This window comes from Chanodichthys erythropterus, chromosome 22 (genome assembly GCF_024489055.1).
Source record: "Chanodichthys erythropterus isolate Z2021 chromosome 22, ASM2448905v1, whole genome shotgun sequence".
Classification (NCBI taxonomy): domain Eukaryota; kingdom Metazoa; phylum Chordata; class Actinopteri; order Cypriniformes; family Xenocyprididae; genus Chanodichthys; species Chanodichthys erythropterus.
Window position 1 is genome coordinate 21,600,713 of NC_090242.1, and position 17,937 is coordinate 21,618,649.

At 37.3% G+C, this 17,937-nt stretch overlaps 2 protein-coding genes across 2 annotated transcripts; one reads left to right on the forward strand and one right to left on the reverse strand.

Annotated features, from left to right (window-relative positions):
* The first annotated feature begins 2,101 nt into the window (after positions 1-2,101).
* kcnk12l (potassium channel, subfamily K, member 12 like) lies at positions 2,102-6,879 on the forward strand. Its single transcript, XM_067375599.1, has 4 exons — positions 2,102-2,172; positions 2,478-3,317; positions 5,037-5,607; positions 5,707-6,879. The coding sequence occupies exons 2-4, from the start codon at positions 2,972-2,974 to the stop codon at positions 6,044-6,046; spliced, it is 1,257 nt and encodes a 418-aa protein (XP_067231700.1). The 5' UTR covers positions 2,102-2,172; positions 2,478-2,971; the 3' UTR covers positions 6,047-6,879.
* Positions 6,880-10,510: 3,631 nt separating this feature from the next.
* ppm1nb (protein phosphatase, Mg2+/Mn2+ dependent, 1Nb (putative)) lies at positions 10,511-16,805 on the reverse strand. Its single transcript, XM_067375600.1, has 6 exons — positions 16,259-16,805; positions 14,224-14,795; positions 13,060-13,177; positions 12,774-12,888; positions 11,540-11,603; positions 10,511-11,379 (listed from the first exon to the last, which is right to left on the reverse strand). Exons 1-6 carry the CDS (start codon positions 16,668-16,670, stop codon positions 11,353-11,355), a joined length of 1,308 nt encoding a protein of 435 aa, XP_067231701.1. The 5' UTR covers positions 16,671-16,805; the 3' UTR covers positions 10,511-11,352.
* Positions 16,806-17,937: the final 1,132 nt, after the last annotated feature.

The window sequence follows — 17,937 nt, forward strand, 5'->3', positions numbered from 1 at the left end:
CATGAATAACAACAATAATGCAAAGTGAAAAATGCAAAATTAATGTTAAAATGCAAAGTGATGTGAAGGTGATTAAGAAAATATATGAAGGCTTTAATTTCGAAGATTTACAATGAACCTCTTCGACAGCAACTGTTGATTGCTATAAGATCATTTTCTGTTTACAATGGAAATAAATGTAAATTAAGTCCGCCTTCCAATGTCGCCTTTGATTGAGAGCTCGATGCCTGAAATCTTAATAAACGTTTTGTGTCTCAAAACCTAGTGACCCGCCAGTATACAGACTTGTCACTAGGCATGTGATGGTATCAAATTTTCATGTTGCGATTAATTGCTTAAGCTTTTATCACGGTATACGGTATTATCACGATATTGAAATAAGTTGCAAAAAAAGTGCTGTCATAGTATTTTTGGTATAGGTTTTTAACTCTTTCTTATAACAAAAAGAACTCTGAACATTTAAATACAATAACGCAGTACACATTATAAAGTTTCAAACCCATTAAAGTGCAAAAGAATTAATGCAATAACTAAGATTCAGAATGAGCAATAGCCACATTTGTTACTGAACGTATTATTTTTTTTGTTAATATTAGTTAATAAACACAACTGATCATTATTAGTTTTAGGTTCATTAAATAATAATTACAACTTGTGATTTTAGTAATGTTAATAAACATTAACTAGAAATTAACATTAACTAAGATTAATAAATGCTATTTTAAATGCTAATAAATGCTATAATAAAAGTATATTTCCATTGTCAGTTTTGTAATAATGAATTAACATGTTAACTTATGAAACCTTATTTCATCAAGTGTGACTGAACAATAACAATCAGAACATTTTCAATCATTATAGGGCATGTTGTAGTCCATATTAAAATATAAAAGTGTTCAAGTTTGAAAATAAATAACCAGTTAATCCTTTAAGTATTTGGTGCTGTGATGAACAACACTGCGAATACAATAAATAAATAAATAAATAAACTGAATGGCTGTTTGAAGCATTTTAAATACTGTAGTACCGCAGCTGTTTACGGGTTTCCGGGGTAACCGCTGCATTTCTGCAGTTCCATCAGCGCCCTCTGCTGTCAGAGAGTGAACGCGCACTTTCATTTAGCGCGTCTCTTTCACTCGTTCTGTCATGTGCTTCTCATGCACATTGGGTTTGTTTACAAAGTGCGCGTGCCTCTTTACACAGCATACAGCGGTGTTTTGGATTTTATACGGTTGATGGGTAAAGTATTCTTAAAATGTAATATAAAAATTCGAATAATTTGTAATAAATAATAATTCACGGTATTTTGAGGTGCCCATGATAACAATATCGTGTATATTCATTATCGTGATATATCCGAATATACCGAATATCGACACATGACTACTTTACACCAAGCGTGTACCGAATCCGATCCTGTGTTTCTTTTATGAATTAACCAATCTTTTAAATGAACAAATCATTAATTCTCGTTTACTTTCATACCCATATTTTTCTTTCACTAGAATCTCGTTACAATTTAGTACGGGGAATGATGATTCATTGGTTCGACCTACTGAACTAATAGTAGGCTTCTTTTGTTGTTTTTTCCCTATAGCTTGAAAAAACTTTTAAAAAATAGGGAAATGTGTAGACGTGTGTAAAAAAAACGCTTATATGCCTATTGCTTAACCTCAGTAGACTCTTTTAGTAGACACGTGAATAAAAGATAAAACTTGATTCAGTCAAGAATCGGTTGAGTGAGTGATTTAGTGATTCATAACACACCAAAAGACTGCCTCCTACTGGCGTAAAGATGTATGATGAAGAAAAGACCACCGAAGGAATCAGTCAAAGAATCTTTTTAGGATTTAAAGGATTCTCAGTGGAATGAATAAAATCCCCACAGCTGATACCTAGATAGGCTGCTCAGCTCATTACCTTTTGACATCTCTCTCTCTCTCTCTCTCTCTCTCTCTCACACTCTCCCTTCTTCCCTTTTTTGTCACTACTCCTCAGCTGCATCATTCAATCACGCACTGCCAAGGATTCACACTTGCCTCGAATAAACGGCGCCTCTCAAGTTTAGCTTAACGTTTCGTTTCTTTTAACTCGCTCCAATAACACAGTGAGATTGTTTGAAGGACTGTGGTGACACCAATGGTGCTCTTCATCAAATATCTATAACATAAGGTAGGTAACCTTTAATTTCACTACTTTAAAAGTTATTCATGATCACTTGTGACTGAAATGTCCTAATAATTGCAACCATGTGTGTTGCTGATAATCATTCATCCAATTAATTTGAATAATTTTAGTCTTAATAGAGGCCTTTAAAGACCAAAACATTTAGAATATTGGTATAATGTTCTATTCAGTAGTGTGTTTTTTTTTTTTTTTTTTTTTTTTAAATAGCCAGGAGTAATCTTATAGCCTACACTTGCAGCTTAAATTAATTTCCTTCTAATACCTTTCAATATGTGTTTTTTTCCCCCCAGCTGTCTCAAGAATGATTTCACATCAAGACCACAACATTATTACTGACTGGTGCGGCACCAGCTATACTTGGATAGCGAGATGGGGAATGATAACAATCTTGCGCTTGCCTGCCTACTGTTACCTGCTAACCCAAAAGGTGTATCTTGAGGTCTTATTTCCTGAACCATGTGTCATTTTACCTGATAACCCTGCTTTTTACGATGGTCTCTGTCTCAGTGCCACTGGAGAAAGTGATGCGGTTATGAATCCAGCACAATGTTAATGGACATGAAGAACTTTGTCCAGTACACGCTTGTCCTTCATTTTTGAACTGTATCTGCAAACAAGAGCAACATATGGTTTTCATGTGACTCTACACCTCTTCTAAAGCCCATTGTGGTGACGTTTATGTGTGCGTTTTGAAAGTGAGTGTGTGAGAAAGATTTTTTGTGTGTCCGTGTTAGTGGCTGTGCATGTTTGCCTGTTCTTGTCATTTCCTGCTGGTGATCAAGTCATGCCACGTGGAAGAGATGTCAGCAACAGCTGTTGCCTCCCACTGCACCTGAATGAAGACAATGCCCGTTTTGGCTTGTTGGCAGCCCTCATCCTCCTCTACTTGCTGTGTGGGGCGGTGGTGTTCTCCGCTCTCGAGCATCCCTCTGAGCTGCAGGCTCACAAGCGCTGGGAGGAACAGTTGGCCAACTTCACAGAGCAAAACAGCATAAACCTCAAATCACTGGAAGTCCTACTAGGGCAATATGAGGAGGCCTTTGTGGCTGGGATCCGTGTGGACAAACTTAGGCCCCGCTGGGATTTCTCAGGGGCCTTTTACTTTGTTGGTACAGTGATCTCCACTATTGGTGAGTTCATATATGTCATCTTTGCGTTCAGATTTTCATATTAGCAAATCAGTTTCCCAAAAAGAGAATTAATTTAATTAATCTAAAGCAAATTACATTAAAATTATTATTTACTTTTTTATTACTTCATGCATTCCCTGGGAATTGAACCCATAACCATAGCATTTTTAGCACCATGTCTACTGTTTGAGCTACTGGCATGGTTATAACTGTTAACTAAAAGCTGAAATAAATTAAAATATTATTTTATTTCAACTAGCTGCCAAGGTAACAATTTTTGTTTCATGTTTAAGTACTAAAATAATTCAAGCTAAATAAATGAAAACAAAAACTAATAAAATTACTAATTACTAATAAAATATATTTTTTTGACAACAAAATTACTAAAACACTAGCTACTGGAATACAAAAAATTATATTATAAATAGTTCCACTGACCAAATCAACTTTGTTTACTTATTTAATAAGGTTTTCCATATATTTTTTACCATGCTCATCATTGAAGGTATAATAATGAAAAGCAAAATCTGTCATCACTCGCCCATATCATTTTAATTTTTAACATCCAAACTGCTCCTTTTCATAAAGCAAAAGTAAAAAAAGCAATACACAAAGGCACATTTGCAATACTAACTTGGCTTTGCCCTTTGCTGTAACTTTGAAATCTTTCAAACGTGCCGCCTCAAGATACGTCCTTGCCTGGTTTGATGTGATTGATGTCAAATGTAAATGGCTGTTACTTTTCTTGTGATACTCAAATTGAATGTCTGCAAGCATAAATTAGACTTGAAATACAGTGCCATATGGTGTGTTTTTTGAGTCAGTTTTGGAGCTTGACAGCCTCTAATGACTGTCTGCTATCATTGTATGAAAAACAAAACAAAAACAAATGTTTTTTACACAGTGTCCCACAGAATACATAAAACAATAGTGGATTGGAGTGACATGAGGAGGACTTAAAGGGTTAGTTCACCCAAAAATGAAAATTCTGTCATTAATTATTCACCCTCATGTCGTTCCACACCCGTAAGAGCTTAGTTCATCTTCAGAATACAAATTAAGATATTTTTAATAAAATCCGATGGCTCAGTGAGACCTCCATTGCCGGCAAGATGATTAACACTTTCAGATGCCCAGAAAGCTACTAAAGACATATTTAAAACAGTTCATGTGACTACAGCGGTTCAACCTTAATGTTATTAAGCGACGAGATTACTTTTTGCGCACCAAAAAAACACAATTAACGACTTTATTCAACAATATCTAGTGATTGGTGATTTCAAAACACTGCCTCATGAAGCTTCGAAGCTTTACGAATCTTTTGTTTCGAATCAGTGGTTCGGAGCGTAAAGTCACGTGATTTCAGTAAACGAGGCTTCGTTACGTTATAAGTGTTTCGAAATTTCAATGGTTCACCACTAAAGGGCGTAACTTTGGCAGTTTGATACACGCTCCGAACCACTGATTCGAAACAAAAGATTCGTAAAGCTTCAAACTTTGAGGGAGTGTTTTGAAATCAACCATCACTAGATATTGTTGAATAAAGTCGTTATTTTGTTTTTTTGGTGCACAAAAAGTATTCTTGTCACTTCATAACATGTCATGTGAACTGTTTTAAATATGTCTTTAGTAGCTTTCTGGGCAATGAAAGTGTTAATTATCTTGCTGTCAATGGAGCTGTCATCAGCAAAATACTTTCTGTTTCCTATTTCCCTCCAGGTTTTGGCATGACCACACCCGTCACCGTTGCGGGTAAGATATTTTTAATATTCTATGGACTCCTTGGCTGTGCAGCAACAATCCTCTTCTTCAACCTCTTCCTGGAGCGCATCATCACGATGTTGGCCTACATCATGCGCTGGTGTCACGAGCGGCAACTGCGCCGCTCCGGCGTGGGAGGAGAGGAGGCCAGGAGCGAGGATGACAGTCTGGAAGGCTGGAAACCATCGGTCTACTACGTAATGCTCATTCTGGGCATCGCAGCCCTGCTGATTGCATGCTGCGCCTCTGCATTGTACTCTGCCATGGAGGACTGGGACTACTTTGAGTCCTTGTACTTCTGCTTTGTGGCCTTCAGCACTATTGGCTTCGGGGATGTAGTAAGCAGCCAACGGGAAAGTTATAAAGCTCAGGAGGCCTACCGTCTTGGGAACTGCCTCTTCATCCTCATGGGTGTGTGTTGCATTTATTCCCTGTTTAATGTCATTTCCATCATCATCAAGCAGACGCTCAACTGGATCCTCGGCAAACTGGACTGCAACAAGGCTCAGTGTCCCTGCCGTGGCCGTCCGTATAGGCGGCGTGGTCGGGCCTGCTGTTGCTGCTGCTTCCCACGTCTTCCCAACCAGCGGCACAACCACCACCCTCCACCGGGAAATTCTCGGCAGAGGGCTCAAAAACGCAATGCCGTGCATCCTGCACCAGCTAACGAAGCATCGGGAAAGCGCTTCACTAATGCATCAGTGGAAACAGTTTGTGATAGTGAGACTGATGCTGGCTTAGGACCAGATGGAGGTTATCTGACAGGGCGCAGACTGTCTGGAGAAATGATCTCAGTCAATGACTTTATGGCCAACAAGGTTTCTTTGGCCATTCTACAGAAGCAACTCTCAGAGACCGCTCACGGTAATCCAAGACAGAGCCATGTTCGCCAGAACGGCTTCTCCGGTGGAGTGGGCGCATTTGCTATCATGAATAACCGCCTTCAGGAGACAAGTGTCGACAGGTAGCTTGGTTATACAAAGATGATGTTGGATATTGCACATTAATTGTATATAAAGATATACAGGATTTAATCAAGACTTTCAGTTCAGGGTTGAGTACCATTCAGAACTGAATTGAGAATGGCTTTAAAATTCAAAATTATAATTCAAATTTGAATTTAAGTATAATTAAAATGATTTGAAATTCAACGAAATTGATAATGTTAATTTATATGACTATTTCTTAACTACAAAAGCATAGTTTAGGTTTCTTCAAGGCTTAGTTCAAGAATAAAAATTCTGTTATTTACTCACCCTCATGTCATTGCAAAGGCCTTATGTCTCCCACGAGATGACGAGGATTAATCTAATCAAATGTTTTTTCAACCACATAAGACTTCCGTTCATCTTCGAAAGATAGATAGATAGATAATTTTTTAAATGCCACCTATAGATATTGTAATCAAAAAGGTATTTAATGTATATATTTCAGCATATTTAGTAAAGTACTGAGTACCATTTCCCAAAATTCATTTGCTAAGTTGAATTTGTTTGAACTCCAATTCAATAAAATTCTTCTTTCTGTCATTTAAAATCAAATTCCAATTCAACATCCTGTGGAATTTTGGATAATTCAATTATAATTCACGCTCACTGACTAAAGGACAGACAATTTTTCAGTTCTGAATAATTCCCAACCCAATTCCCATTTACTCTTGTAATATACAGTACAGACAAACAGCAAATTATATTAAATTAAAATAGCCAATTACCTCTGTAGATCACAAGGATGGTGAATATTAGCATTTATGAATGGCTTCGTTCTTAAGAGGAGACGGCTTTCAATATTTTTTAAATCATTATAAACAAACCATGTGATTTTAATGGTAACATCACTTCTCAGTGTCACTTTGATGCTGAAGTGATTGGCTGGTGTGGTGAGCAATCACACTGTTCTTCTGGAGAGATACTTTAACTGCTCTTCACGAAAAACAGACTGATTTTCAAGAGCCAGGCAGATGAAGCCACGGCACTTACAGAGAGACAGTCCCCGGAGGAAGAAATACAAGTGTCAAATCAAAGGGAGATGGTCAGTTTTATTCATTGTTTAATCGTTTTTATCTTGCGGCCATCGGTGTTGAAAGATCATTTGTTTCTTGAGACAATCAACACTGACGGCCAAAAATGAAACAAATGATCTAAAATGAATACAAATACAGTGTTGGGGGTAATGCATTACAAGTAACTTGAGTTATGTAATCAGATTTCTTTTTTAAGTAACTAGTAAAGTAACGCATTACTTTTAAATTTACAACAAATTATCCGAGTTACTTTTTCAAACAAGTAACGAAAGTTACTTTGTTTTCCCATTTATAGAATGACAGCCTGTCCCCATGTTGAGAGATATCGTGAGTAAGTGCAGAGACTTTGTTTTAGAATAAATGTGAGCAGGCATTTACTCAACAGAAACAACAACAGAAAATGATTCTGTATTAGGCCTACTCAAAAGTAATAAAAAAGTGAAACGCAATCTCAGAATATTACGCAAACCCGCAATAATTAAATATATTAAATTACACAAACATACTTTATGTACTTAATTTCACTTGCTGACCTTCGATGATCCATTTCAACCATACTAATAAGCAAAAATGACTTTCACATTTGTGAATATCATGTTTGTTTAAAACATTTTTTTTTATTGCTGAAGTAAGCATGTTGAACTTTCTTCTCCTGCATCCTGTTCAATCCAGAATGGCTGATCAGCTGATTTTTTTTTTTAAACGGCGCCCTCTACTGTACATGCGTGAATTTGCATTTCTTTCAGCCTGAAGCTTATTCATTTCACTTTTGGTGTGAAAAGGCTTTTATATTTGGCAAAAATATAACTTTTTTTGTTGTTATTACAAGCAAGCCCAGCCCAGGTGAGAAAAACATTACTTTCCATAAAAAGTAACTAAGTAACACAATAAGTTACTTTTTAGGGAGTAACACAATATTGTAATGCATTACTTTTAAAAGTAACTTTCCCCAACACTGTACAAATATGTGCAATTAGATGATGTAACTTTTTTTTTGTTAACATTTAAATTAACAAAATGTAAATAATAAGTCAGTACATCATCAATCCATCTTCCAAAATGTGTTTTTGTCTTACCCTGATTCATTATGGTTAGCCAAGTGTTTATATGTTAGACCTAGCAGGATGGTTTTTGGAGGAAATTGCTTACATACATCATCCGCCTGTGTGTCTCGTCATATCTGTAAATAGAGAAAAGTTGCTCTGGCTTCTTTGACCTGTATGGTGTGGGAGTTGCATGGAGCATGCTAAATTTCAAACCTCCGGGGAATCATCTATTTTAGAAAAAATGCTGAACAGAGGGGAGTCTGCTGGCAAATAGAGAACGTGACAGAGCTTGTAATAAAACAAGAATCAACATTGGATTTGCTTTTCGGAGACGGCGAGAACTGGGATTTTAAATTTTGTAAAAGCGTCACGTAGATGGCAATTTTGTTACTTAACTGGTCAGTAAGGTATTTTATTGAACTGATAAACTGCAATATGTAGCTCTCTAAGTGCTGTGTCTGTTAATGGGTATAACTACAGTAACGTCTTCTGCTAGTCAGCTGGAGATCATTTCCATCTAAACTGGTTATGTCTCTAAGCCCTGAAGTGAATGTTTTATGAGCAGTAGGATATCCATATTCATCCTCACAATCACACAGAGCCGAAGCACAACCAAAACATTCAGTTTTGTTTTTTAACCAAAGGGCCAAAAGTTACATAGTGTACCTTTAAGCAAGATGGATGTTATGTGATCTTTCCTTTAAAGGATTAGTTCACTTCAGAATCAAAATTTCCTAATAATTTCTTTCTTTCATCAGTCGAAAAGAAATTATGGTTTTTGAGGAAAACATTCCAGGATTTTTCTCCATACCCAGACAGCAACATAGTGTGGCCCAGATCCGGCCCACAGACCAGATGCGGGCCGACACTATGTTGCTGTCAGGGTAAAGTGGCCTTCAACAGGGTACAACGGGTTGAAGGTCCAAATTGCAGTTTCACTGCAGCTTCAAAGGGCTCTACATGATCCCAGCCGAGGAATAAGGGTCTTACCTAGTGAAACGATCGGTCATTTTCTAAAAAAAAAAACACAAATGCTCATCTTTCCCTCGCCTTGTGATGCGCCATGCATCACGTAATCACATTAGAAAGGTGACGTGTGACGTAGGTGGAAGTACTATGAAGTAGGATGAAAAACTCCCTTTCACTTCAAAATCATCTGAAATTGTCGTTTTACCTTTTTTGTAAAGGCCGTTTTACGTAGTGTTTACACGTTCACTTAAACACTTGCTCAGTACTTTCGCCTATGTCATGCGTGACCTTTCTAACGTGATTATGTAATACGTGGAGCATTGTAGAGCTAGTGCAAGATGGGCATTTGTGGTTTAAAAGTATATATATATTTTTTTAAATGAATTTTTTTCAGAAAATGTTGAAGTCCACTATATGGAGAAAAATCCTGGAATGTTTTCCTCAAAAACAAAATACATGAACATCTTGGATGACATGGGGGTGAGTAAATTATCAGCAAATTTTAATTCTGAAGTGAACTAATAAATGATAAAGCAAGTCGTCTCAATTATTTCTTGTAGATAGACTGTATAGATTCTGTAGATATTGTATATTGTAAACACAAATATTACTGCTTTGTTGAATATTTATTTTGGAATCAACATTTGTGTTTCAAATGAAATAGCTACTTAAGCCTTTTACATCTGTTACGGCAGCCTCTTGTCATTCATAGAGCTTTGTAAAATCTGTTTCTGAGTGACAGTCATGCTGTGTTACTGTCTCACAGAGTGTTAAATGAGGAGCGAATCTCTACTGCCCTCCTGAGGATGACAGGAAGACTCTTAGAAAAAAGGTTCAATGGAGTTTTACATAGAACTGTAGGGTTCTTAAGAACCCTTTATGCCAAAACGGTTTAAGAAATGTCTTAAATCAATGATTACACAATACTTTCATGTTTAACAGGGTATTTCATTTAGTGATAAAGAATGTTTACAAGCTGCTTAATGCGTTAAATTTAATTAAAATTAAAAATGAATTAAAAGAAAAAGAAATCTTTAAAATAGTCCCATGATGGGAACCCCCTAAAAGGTTATATATATATATAAAGCAGCTGACAGAACCCTTTAAGTTTCTATATAGAATCTTTTCTTCTAAGACTGCTTACTGATGTTGTTACTCCCGAGCTGAAATCTGAGATCAACCACACACACTCACAAAATGTATTACTATAATTACCATAAAGCCATCTGGTTATGTAGGACAGACATTAATAAACAGAAATATCATGAATGACTTGATCTGTTTGTTATCTTTATTACTCAACCTTTATGTTAGCACAAATATTGCACAAGATCTGTAAAATGTGCACAAAGATCATTACAAGACATGATACAGCACTGCATCAGTTCATCTGCTAGCCATTAGGAAATATCTCAGTAACTATATATTGGCATAATTTCAAAGAGGTCAGTAAGGCAACACAGTACAGATCATGCAAACAGTAGAGTTTTTTTTACAGGAAACAACTATTCAAGAGCAGAAAAATTGCACTCTGACCATATTATGGGCCTGTACATAATCCAAAATTTAAAAGTGTGTGTTCTAATTCTATTTAATAGAATTTGTTTCTTAGAAATTTTTAAATTTGCCTTGAATTCTTAAAGGAATAGTTTACATAAAAATGAAAATCCTGTCATTACAAGATCCTAACTTGTATGTGGTTGTTTTTCCCCTTTCATCCAACACCACACACACACGGAAATGACATTGTGACCACATGCTGTCAAGCTTCTAAAACGAGTAAGCACTAAAGGCAAGTAAATCATTTTTGGGTGAATTATTCCTTTAATACATCACTGATGCGCTTTTTTGCTAATGTAATATTCTGTTAATATCGATTTAAAAATCAAAGACTGAAGAGAATCTCAAAAATTTGTCATCACTGCTTGAACACATTACCTGAGTATTGTCGATTGTAAGACTCATTGAATACATTTGGTAAGGAAAATACTGAACGTATCACAATCTAAAGAGTCAAAGTTATATACAGTCATTATTGTCCTGCATTGTGGAACAGCGTTGCTTTTTGTAAGTTTCGTCATTCAGGAAACATACAAAAAGAAGGAAGTAAAATTTCTGTTGCTGTCCAAAAAGAAGGTCCTTCCCATTTATTACAAGTTTAAAAGACAGAAAACTAATAACCTTTACTTCTTCCTCAATCTATCACATCCATTAAGCATTTATAAAAGATGGAGTCTTAATTGGCACCTGTAGGACTGAGTTCCTGAAAAGATACAAACGACAGTAATTCAGATTAAAAATGATTACATTTTAGCTTTAGCATACATACATTAGTCGTTTTAACATGTTATTATTATATATGTAATAAAAAATATAAGTGTAACATAAAAAATGGATAGTTTTGTATCCCCACAGAAGCTTACCTGGGATAATCTTGATCGCCGTGCCTCTTTCTGCTGATAGTAGGCAGAAATTATACAGTTCCGCCTGCAAATGTTCAAAACATTATATTTCAAAGTTCAATCCTCCGTTCTTTTGTCAGTCATCACACCTACATTTCATTTGAACTGTACTTGTGGAGTTGAATGGTGCTCTAGTGAAGGTGCCTGCACTGAGCAGACACTTGAATCTGAGAACAGATGCTGTGTACACGGGGTACCTGGACATTGCTCTGCAGCACAAGGGTGGATATGTCATCCTTGCAGGTTTAATCTCATAATCTGATGATTTTCGAATCTGTTACTACACCGTGTAAGTCACTATACATGAAATAGTTTGATGAAGTGCAATAAACTGTTAAGCAATTTGGAAAAATAGATGAACTCAAAATATATTAAAAAATCTATTATTTTATTGATGATTGTATATTATTTATATATATATATATATATATATATATATATATATATATATATATATATATATATATATATATATTAAAGGCATATATGTATTTATATACTGTATAGCCAGTCACAGAAATGTTATAAGTTTTTCTCATTCACTTGATGTATTTATTTTATATTTAATATTAATACTACTACTAATAAATTATAAAATAATAATTAAATATAATCATAATAAATAGATTACAATTATTATAATTTAATAATGAAAACAACAATAATAACAAAATATAAATGGAAGAAAGATGAGAAAGAATTCTAAAGCTTTCTCAAGGGATTTATAGATCTCATTTAGAAAGCATTTAAAATTGCTGGAAGCCTGGAACTGTGATTTATCTGTTTCAAAATAATGTATCTGCCTAAAGCTGTGCATGTTACAGTCTGTGAAATAGGTTTTCACACTTCTCTCACACCATCCCACATGCATCCCAGTTCGCATACTTATGCACTATTCTATGTCGTTTTGTAGTATAAATAGTGTGAGTAGTGTGTTCACACTGAAAATTCCAAAAAGAAAAGATGCACTTTAAATAACTGGATGATGCACTTAATTAACCGAAAACACTAAGTGTGGAATGTCGGACACTTCATGCACTCAACTGTCCCAGCTTTCCTTATGTAGCCGATTGGCAGGGGCTATCAGACTCTGCTGCTGAATGACAAAATAACCTTACAAAAGTCATACACAGGATGGTTGAGTGAGTGCATAGAATAAGTGCATAGTGTATAGTGCATCATTTGGGACACTTACTTGCTCTGTAGGCCACCCCCTGGTGGTAGTCCAGGTATCACTGTTGAAGCCAGTACTGTCAGAACTGACAGCAGATCAGGCTCATCACCTCTTGCACTCAGCTCTTCAAATATCTCTGCCAAAGAAACATGCATAACAGTGATTTACAGTAATTCCTCAAGCAGACACTAGATAATTCAGAACATTTAATAAATCCAAGATTTAAAAGGATTATCATCTGTGACATAAATCATATAAATCTTAAGAGCAACATCAAAAGAAGCCAGATTTAATCAAGATGTTTTACCAGCTACTTTGGACTCCAGAAAGTCCTCCAGCTCAGCCTCCTGGTGCAGTGCTTCAGGTGACAGCTGGGGGGCGCCAGGGAAACAGACTAAAATGATGCTGATGTTATCAAGACTCCCCTGTTAGCAAATACATAAAGAAACGTAAATGTTATATGTGCAATGTGTCCGCTATACAACACATCGCTAAACTGAGCAGCATTGTTTTTCTCTAATGTTTCTTTAGATGTGGCAGGCAGTAGCATGACACTATTAGCCAGTCTTGAGGCTTTTGTTCTAAGGACAACTACCTCATGTTGATGATTAAGTAGATTGGAACTGTTGGCGCTAATGCAGACCTTAACCTTCATTTCTTAGGTATGTTGTCGGTTGTCTATCCCTACATGGCACAATGCTAGGCAGAATGCTGTAATCTCCTAACACCAAGGCTAAAAGTAGTTTATCCCGTTGCAGCTTAGCAGCTGAATACAGCCTCACTTTTAGATGGTGGATGAAAGTGCAGTCCTGACAAAGCAGAGATCTGGCTTACTGTGGAGAGAAAGATGTTGACATTTTCAGGTCGGCACACATCCTTTTCTGCAGCCTAAAGGTCATTCTGTGTTTCTCTTACGTAACATAACAGCCTGGCTGAAGTCAGCTGGACATGCCATAGCCAACAGACTTCAGACTTTATATCATAAAATATACTTCATGTTTCCAATCCTAAAATACATTTTGGGTACATGCAAAATTAATTTTTTATAACAGATTTTGGAAAATATAAATACAGTAGGCTATATATATGATAAACATATGAGGAAATTTAAGCAACTAAAACTTGTATATAAATGTATATAAATAAAATGTATATAAATATAAATAAATAAAAATTTGTATAAAATATATCTGAATATATATTTATGAAAGCGGCCTGCGTCTGAGCCTTTGGAGAGCAGTTTGCATATGAAATTACGTATTTTGCAAGAGTTGGTATGCAAGATCCTATGATGTGACAAGACATAAATAAAGCAGTGAAGCTGCCATTTTCTCATCCCTAAGATGTTAGCAACATTGGTAAACATCTGTCACTAGTACTCCTGCAGGGGTGTAAGGTGAAATCGAACTTGGGTTGAACCACACAATTGAAATCAGTGTGAACAGCCTAAAAATCTTCCGTTCATACTAACCTTATAGAGGCAGAGGTCAATGACCTGGGAGCAGACCTCTCTTAAATCTGTGCAGACACGCAGTCGGCTGTGTATGAAGGCACAGAGCTCTTCATTACTGACAGTGTCCCACACACCATCGCAGGCCAGAACCAGAAACTCATCTGCTGGCGAGCGCTCCACAGCAGACACTTCCGGCTCGGGCGAGACCATCTGTTCTGTGACCGGCCGCCACTCGGCTGCCTTGTAACTGAAGTCCCCCAACGCCCGAGAGACTGCCAGCGAGCCATTCACGCGCTGCAAAGTCACAGATCCTCCAGCGCTCTCTATCCTCTCCCTCTCGCCAGGGCTGAAGGGCTTATGGTCCTCTGTCGAGAAGGCCACCCGCCCCGCACGGCACAAGACGGCTCGAGAGTCCCCGCAGTTCACAAAGTAGATGTGGTGCGGGGTGATAGCAGTGGAAACGACAGTGGTCCCTCCGCGTTCCCAACCCTCACGGCAGGCCATGGCATGAAGGTGCTTGTCCATGAAAAAAAAGCCCTCCTTGATGCCTTCAGTGACCCTTTCCACATCCGCATCTGCTCGGATCTTGCCTGAGAAGAAAAAGCTCACTAAATAAACAACACAATCTAGTCCACCATTAACTGTGAAAGAACTTTTGGTGACTTAAAACAGGTCATGCTAGGATGTTCACAAAGATGAATCTAAAGATTGCAAGGAGCAGCCATTTTGGCCCTGTTTACACATGGTATTTCACGAGTTCACAAATAATCAGATAGAGTAAAGTAGTATGCGTATTTGCTGTGCTGTCCAAGGAGAGGGCTCAGAGCTCAGTATTTTGGCCCGAACCCAGAGTACTCCCCCCATATTTCTGGCTAGGAAAGTAACCAGGCGAGTGTGAAGAGACGGGGTGGTGGAGGGATGCTAAAAACTGACTAGGAACATAGGTGAGTTGACTGTGTATATATTATATAATTATATTTATATACATACATATATATATATATATATGTATATATTATATAATTATATTTATATACATACATATATATATATATATATATATATATATACACATGTAGACATGTAGATTGCTGGTTGGAATGATATGATGAAAGTCCCAAACTTTTTTAATAAAACATCTTTAAAATGCGTTTTGGTCAATCGAATCACAAGTGGACGACGCTAAATAAAAGGTGTAAGTGGGGTCTAAAACGTTTTGAGATTGTCCACTTTCGACCACTTCCAAAGGTAGTTGAAGTCGCATTTGACCGGATTGCTTTTGTACTGTAGACGCTCAATGTGGTTGAATGTGTTAGAACAGCCACAAAAGACCGCCTATTCTCCGCCTACTGACCTAACACGTAAAAATTATGGGAAGCGTGCTAGCCTGACAGGATTTAAACTTTGTCGGCTGAAGACCCAAGTTTGGTTTGAAGACGGAAAATGTACCAAGCACAATTCTTAGCCTTCTTGCAACTATCAGAGCAGAAACAAAAGCTGATGCTCTCCGTATTTTTCTCAGTTGTCTCCGTGCGTGTTCATAGGTAAATTGCTTGTGTCTATTTCATCCATTAGATCGAAAGATCTGAAAAGCAACACACATTTACCCATCCATAGACCCTCCCCTCGAAGAAATCAGGACAGAAGTGGTTGAAAGTGGACAAAAAAGACGGATTAAAATACCAGGTGTAAACGGGCATGTCTCAACCAAAATCTTAATAATATGTGTACACAGGGCCTTTGTGACTTCTAATTGCTTTTCCTACATTAGGAACATGTTGTACAGTAATTAACTAGTCAGATCATAGCTTAATTAAGTAATGATGTTGATGCGGCTTTGGATGTACAATAGGTCAACAAATTAATCTAATCTGAGGAGATCTTCTTAGATATATTCTAAAGAGATCAACAATATCACCCAAATGGAAATTGTTTCTCTACTCTTGGAAATTGTTTGTTGTGCTCTCAAAAAAACGATGGTGTACTTCCATCACTTTCATAAGCCAGAGATACAAGAAGTCCTTCCATTTTTGTTGGACAGATTATCACTTACCTGTGCCTAGAATGTGGTCAAGCAGATTTCGGGAGCAGTGTTGGGCCACCGCGCTGCCTGCGTGTCCATCAAACACTGCAAAGAAGCCCCAATTGGACAGTTCCCCTCCCAGCTGAGGGAAGCAGTTGTGGAAATCCTCCATGTGGGCCCTCCAACCCTGCATGCTGGCCAGGGCGTAGGTAAGTCCCCAGGAGGCACAGCCCTCTTGCATGTGCTTGTCCAGAACCGGTCGATCTAAGTACGGGCTAGGGATGACCCCTTCCTCCTCTACTCCCTCTTCGCCTTCGGACAGCTCCCCTGCACCTCCCCCTCGCCCCCCTTTAAAAAAGGAGGTGACCCTTTTCTCGGTTTCCTTCACTAGCTGCCTTACAAAAGCAGGCATTTCCACGCTTCCTTTCTTGGATGTCCTCATGGTGTCTTTTTTTTTTCGCACTCGTTTGAATCGGTTCACGGCCTCCACCCAGTGCTGTAGCTCGCTGGCTTTGGTTTGGCTGTGTGCAGCCTTGCTGATCAGGGCCTTCACAGCATTATCTCCCAAGAGGCTGATTCTGCACCTTCAAGCATCCTTGAATGATCCACTGCAGAATGGTTGATTTTCCCTTCTGTCACTCTACCCATTGCTAGACATCTCACTATGAATTAATCTATCTGTAGTCATAGTTGCTCTTTCCAATTTGATCCACTTTTGTTGCCTTCCTCCTCTGTATGTCAGTGATATTCTCTCTCTCTAAGCTTTCTCTGTCTGAGCCCGTTATTTTCCTGTCATCACTCTGATTGGCTGAGCTATTTCTGTACACCAATCATCTCACAGTATCCTCCCTCTTGTTGTACACATCAACATGCAATCCTTTTCAGAGTGGCTCTCTCTTTCACATGTTCAGTGCTTCTCTCCCTCCCTCCCTTGGCTTCTCCTCTTGAACTCCCTCTGTTAATCATCTGTGCTGAACATTTGATAATTTTGTATTACCTAACATGCACAGATTAATGTGCATAACAGATTTTCACAGTAGCCCAGTAAGAGAGAGAGAGAGAGTGAGAGAGAGACAGAGACAGTAAACTGTTTTCAAAAATGTTATGTGGGGTAGATTCAGTGATTCATATTAAAGAACGTGGTTTGCCTTGAGCAGAGTTCATGAATGGCACATTCAAATAAGAACTGGAGAGACTCTAATAAGGGTTGGTTTGGACAGATTAGTGGATTATGTAAATCAAAAACAAATTCATACACAATATTACATAACAGACTATTTTTGTCTTTGTAACTCTTCTTGTGTGTCCGTGGAATTACGCAAACAAAAAAGTCTCATGAATAACAGTGTTTGACAACGGAACGATCACTGCATCAGCTGCAGGTAGTACTGACTCATCTGCTGGGTCAAGCAGCATGAAAAAAAGTTTTTTTTTTTTTTTAGGATTTTTAATATTTTAAAACAAAAAGCACTTATGACATACAATGAAGAAATAATAATAATAATAATAATAATAATAACACTGTAATAATAATATCAATAACAGCAGTAGTAGTGGTTATAAAGTAAATTTAATAATCAAAATGTTATATATATAGACATATATACAGTGTTGTGATTAAGTGCTTGCCCCCTTCCTGATTTTTTATTTTTTTGCATGTTTGTCACACTTTAATGTTTCACATCAAACAAATTTAAATATTAACCAAA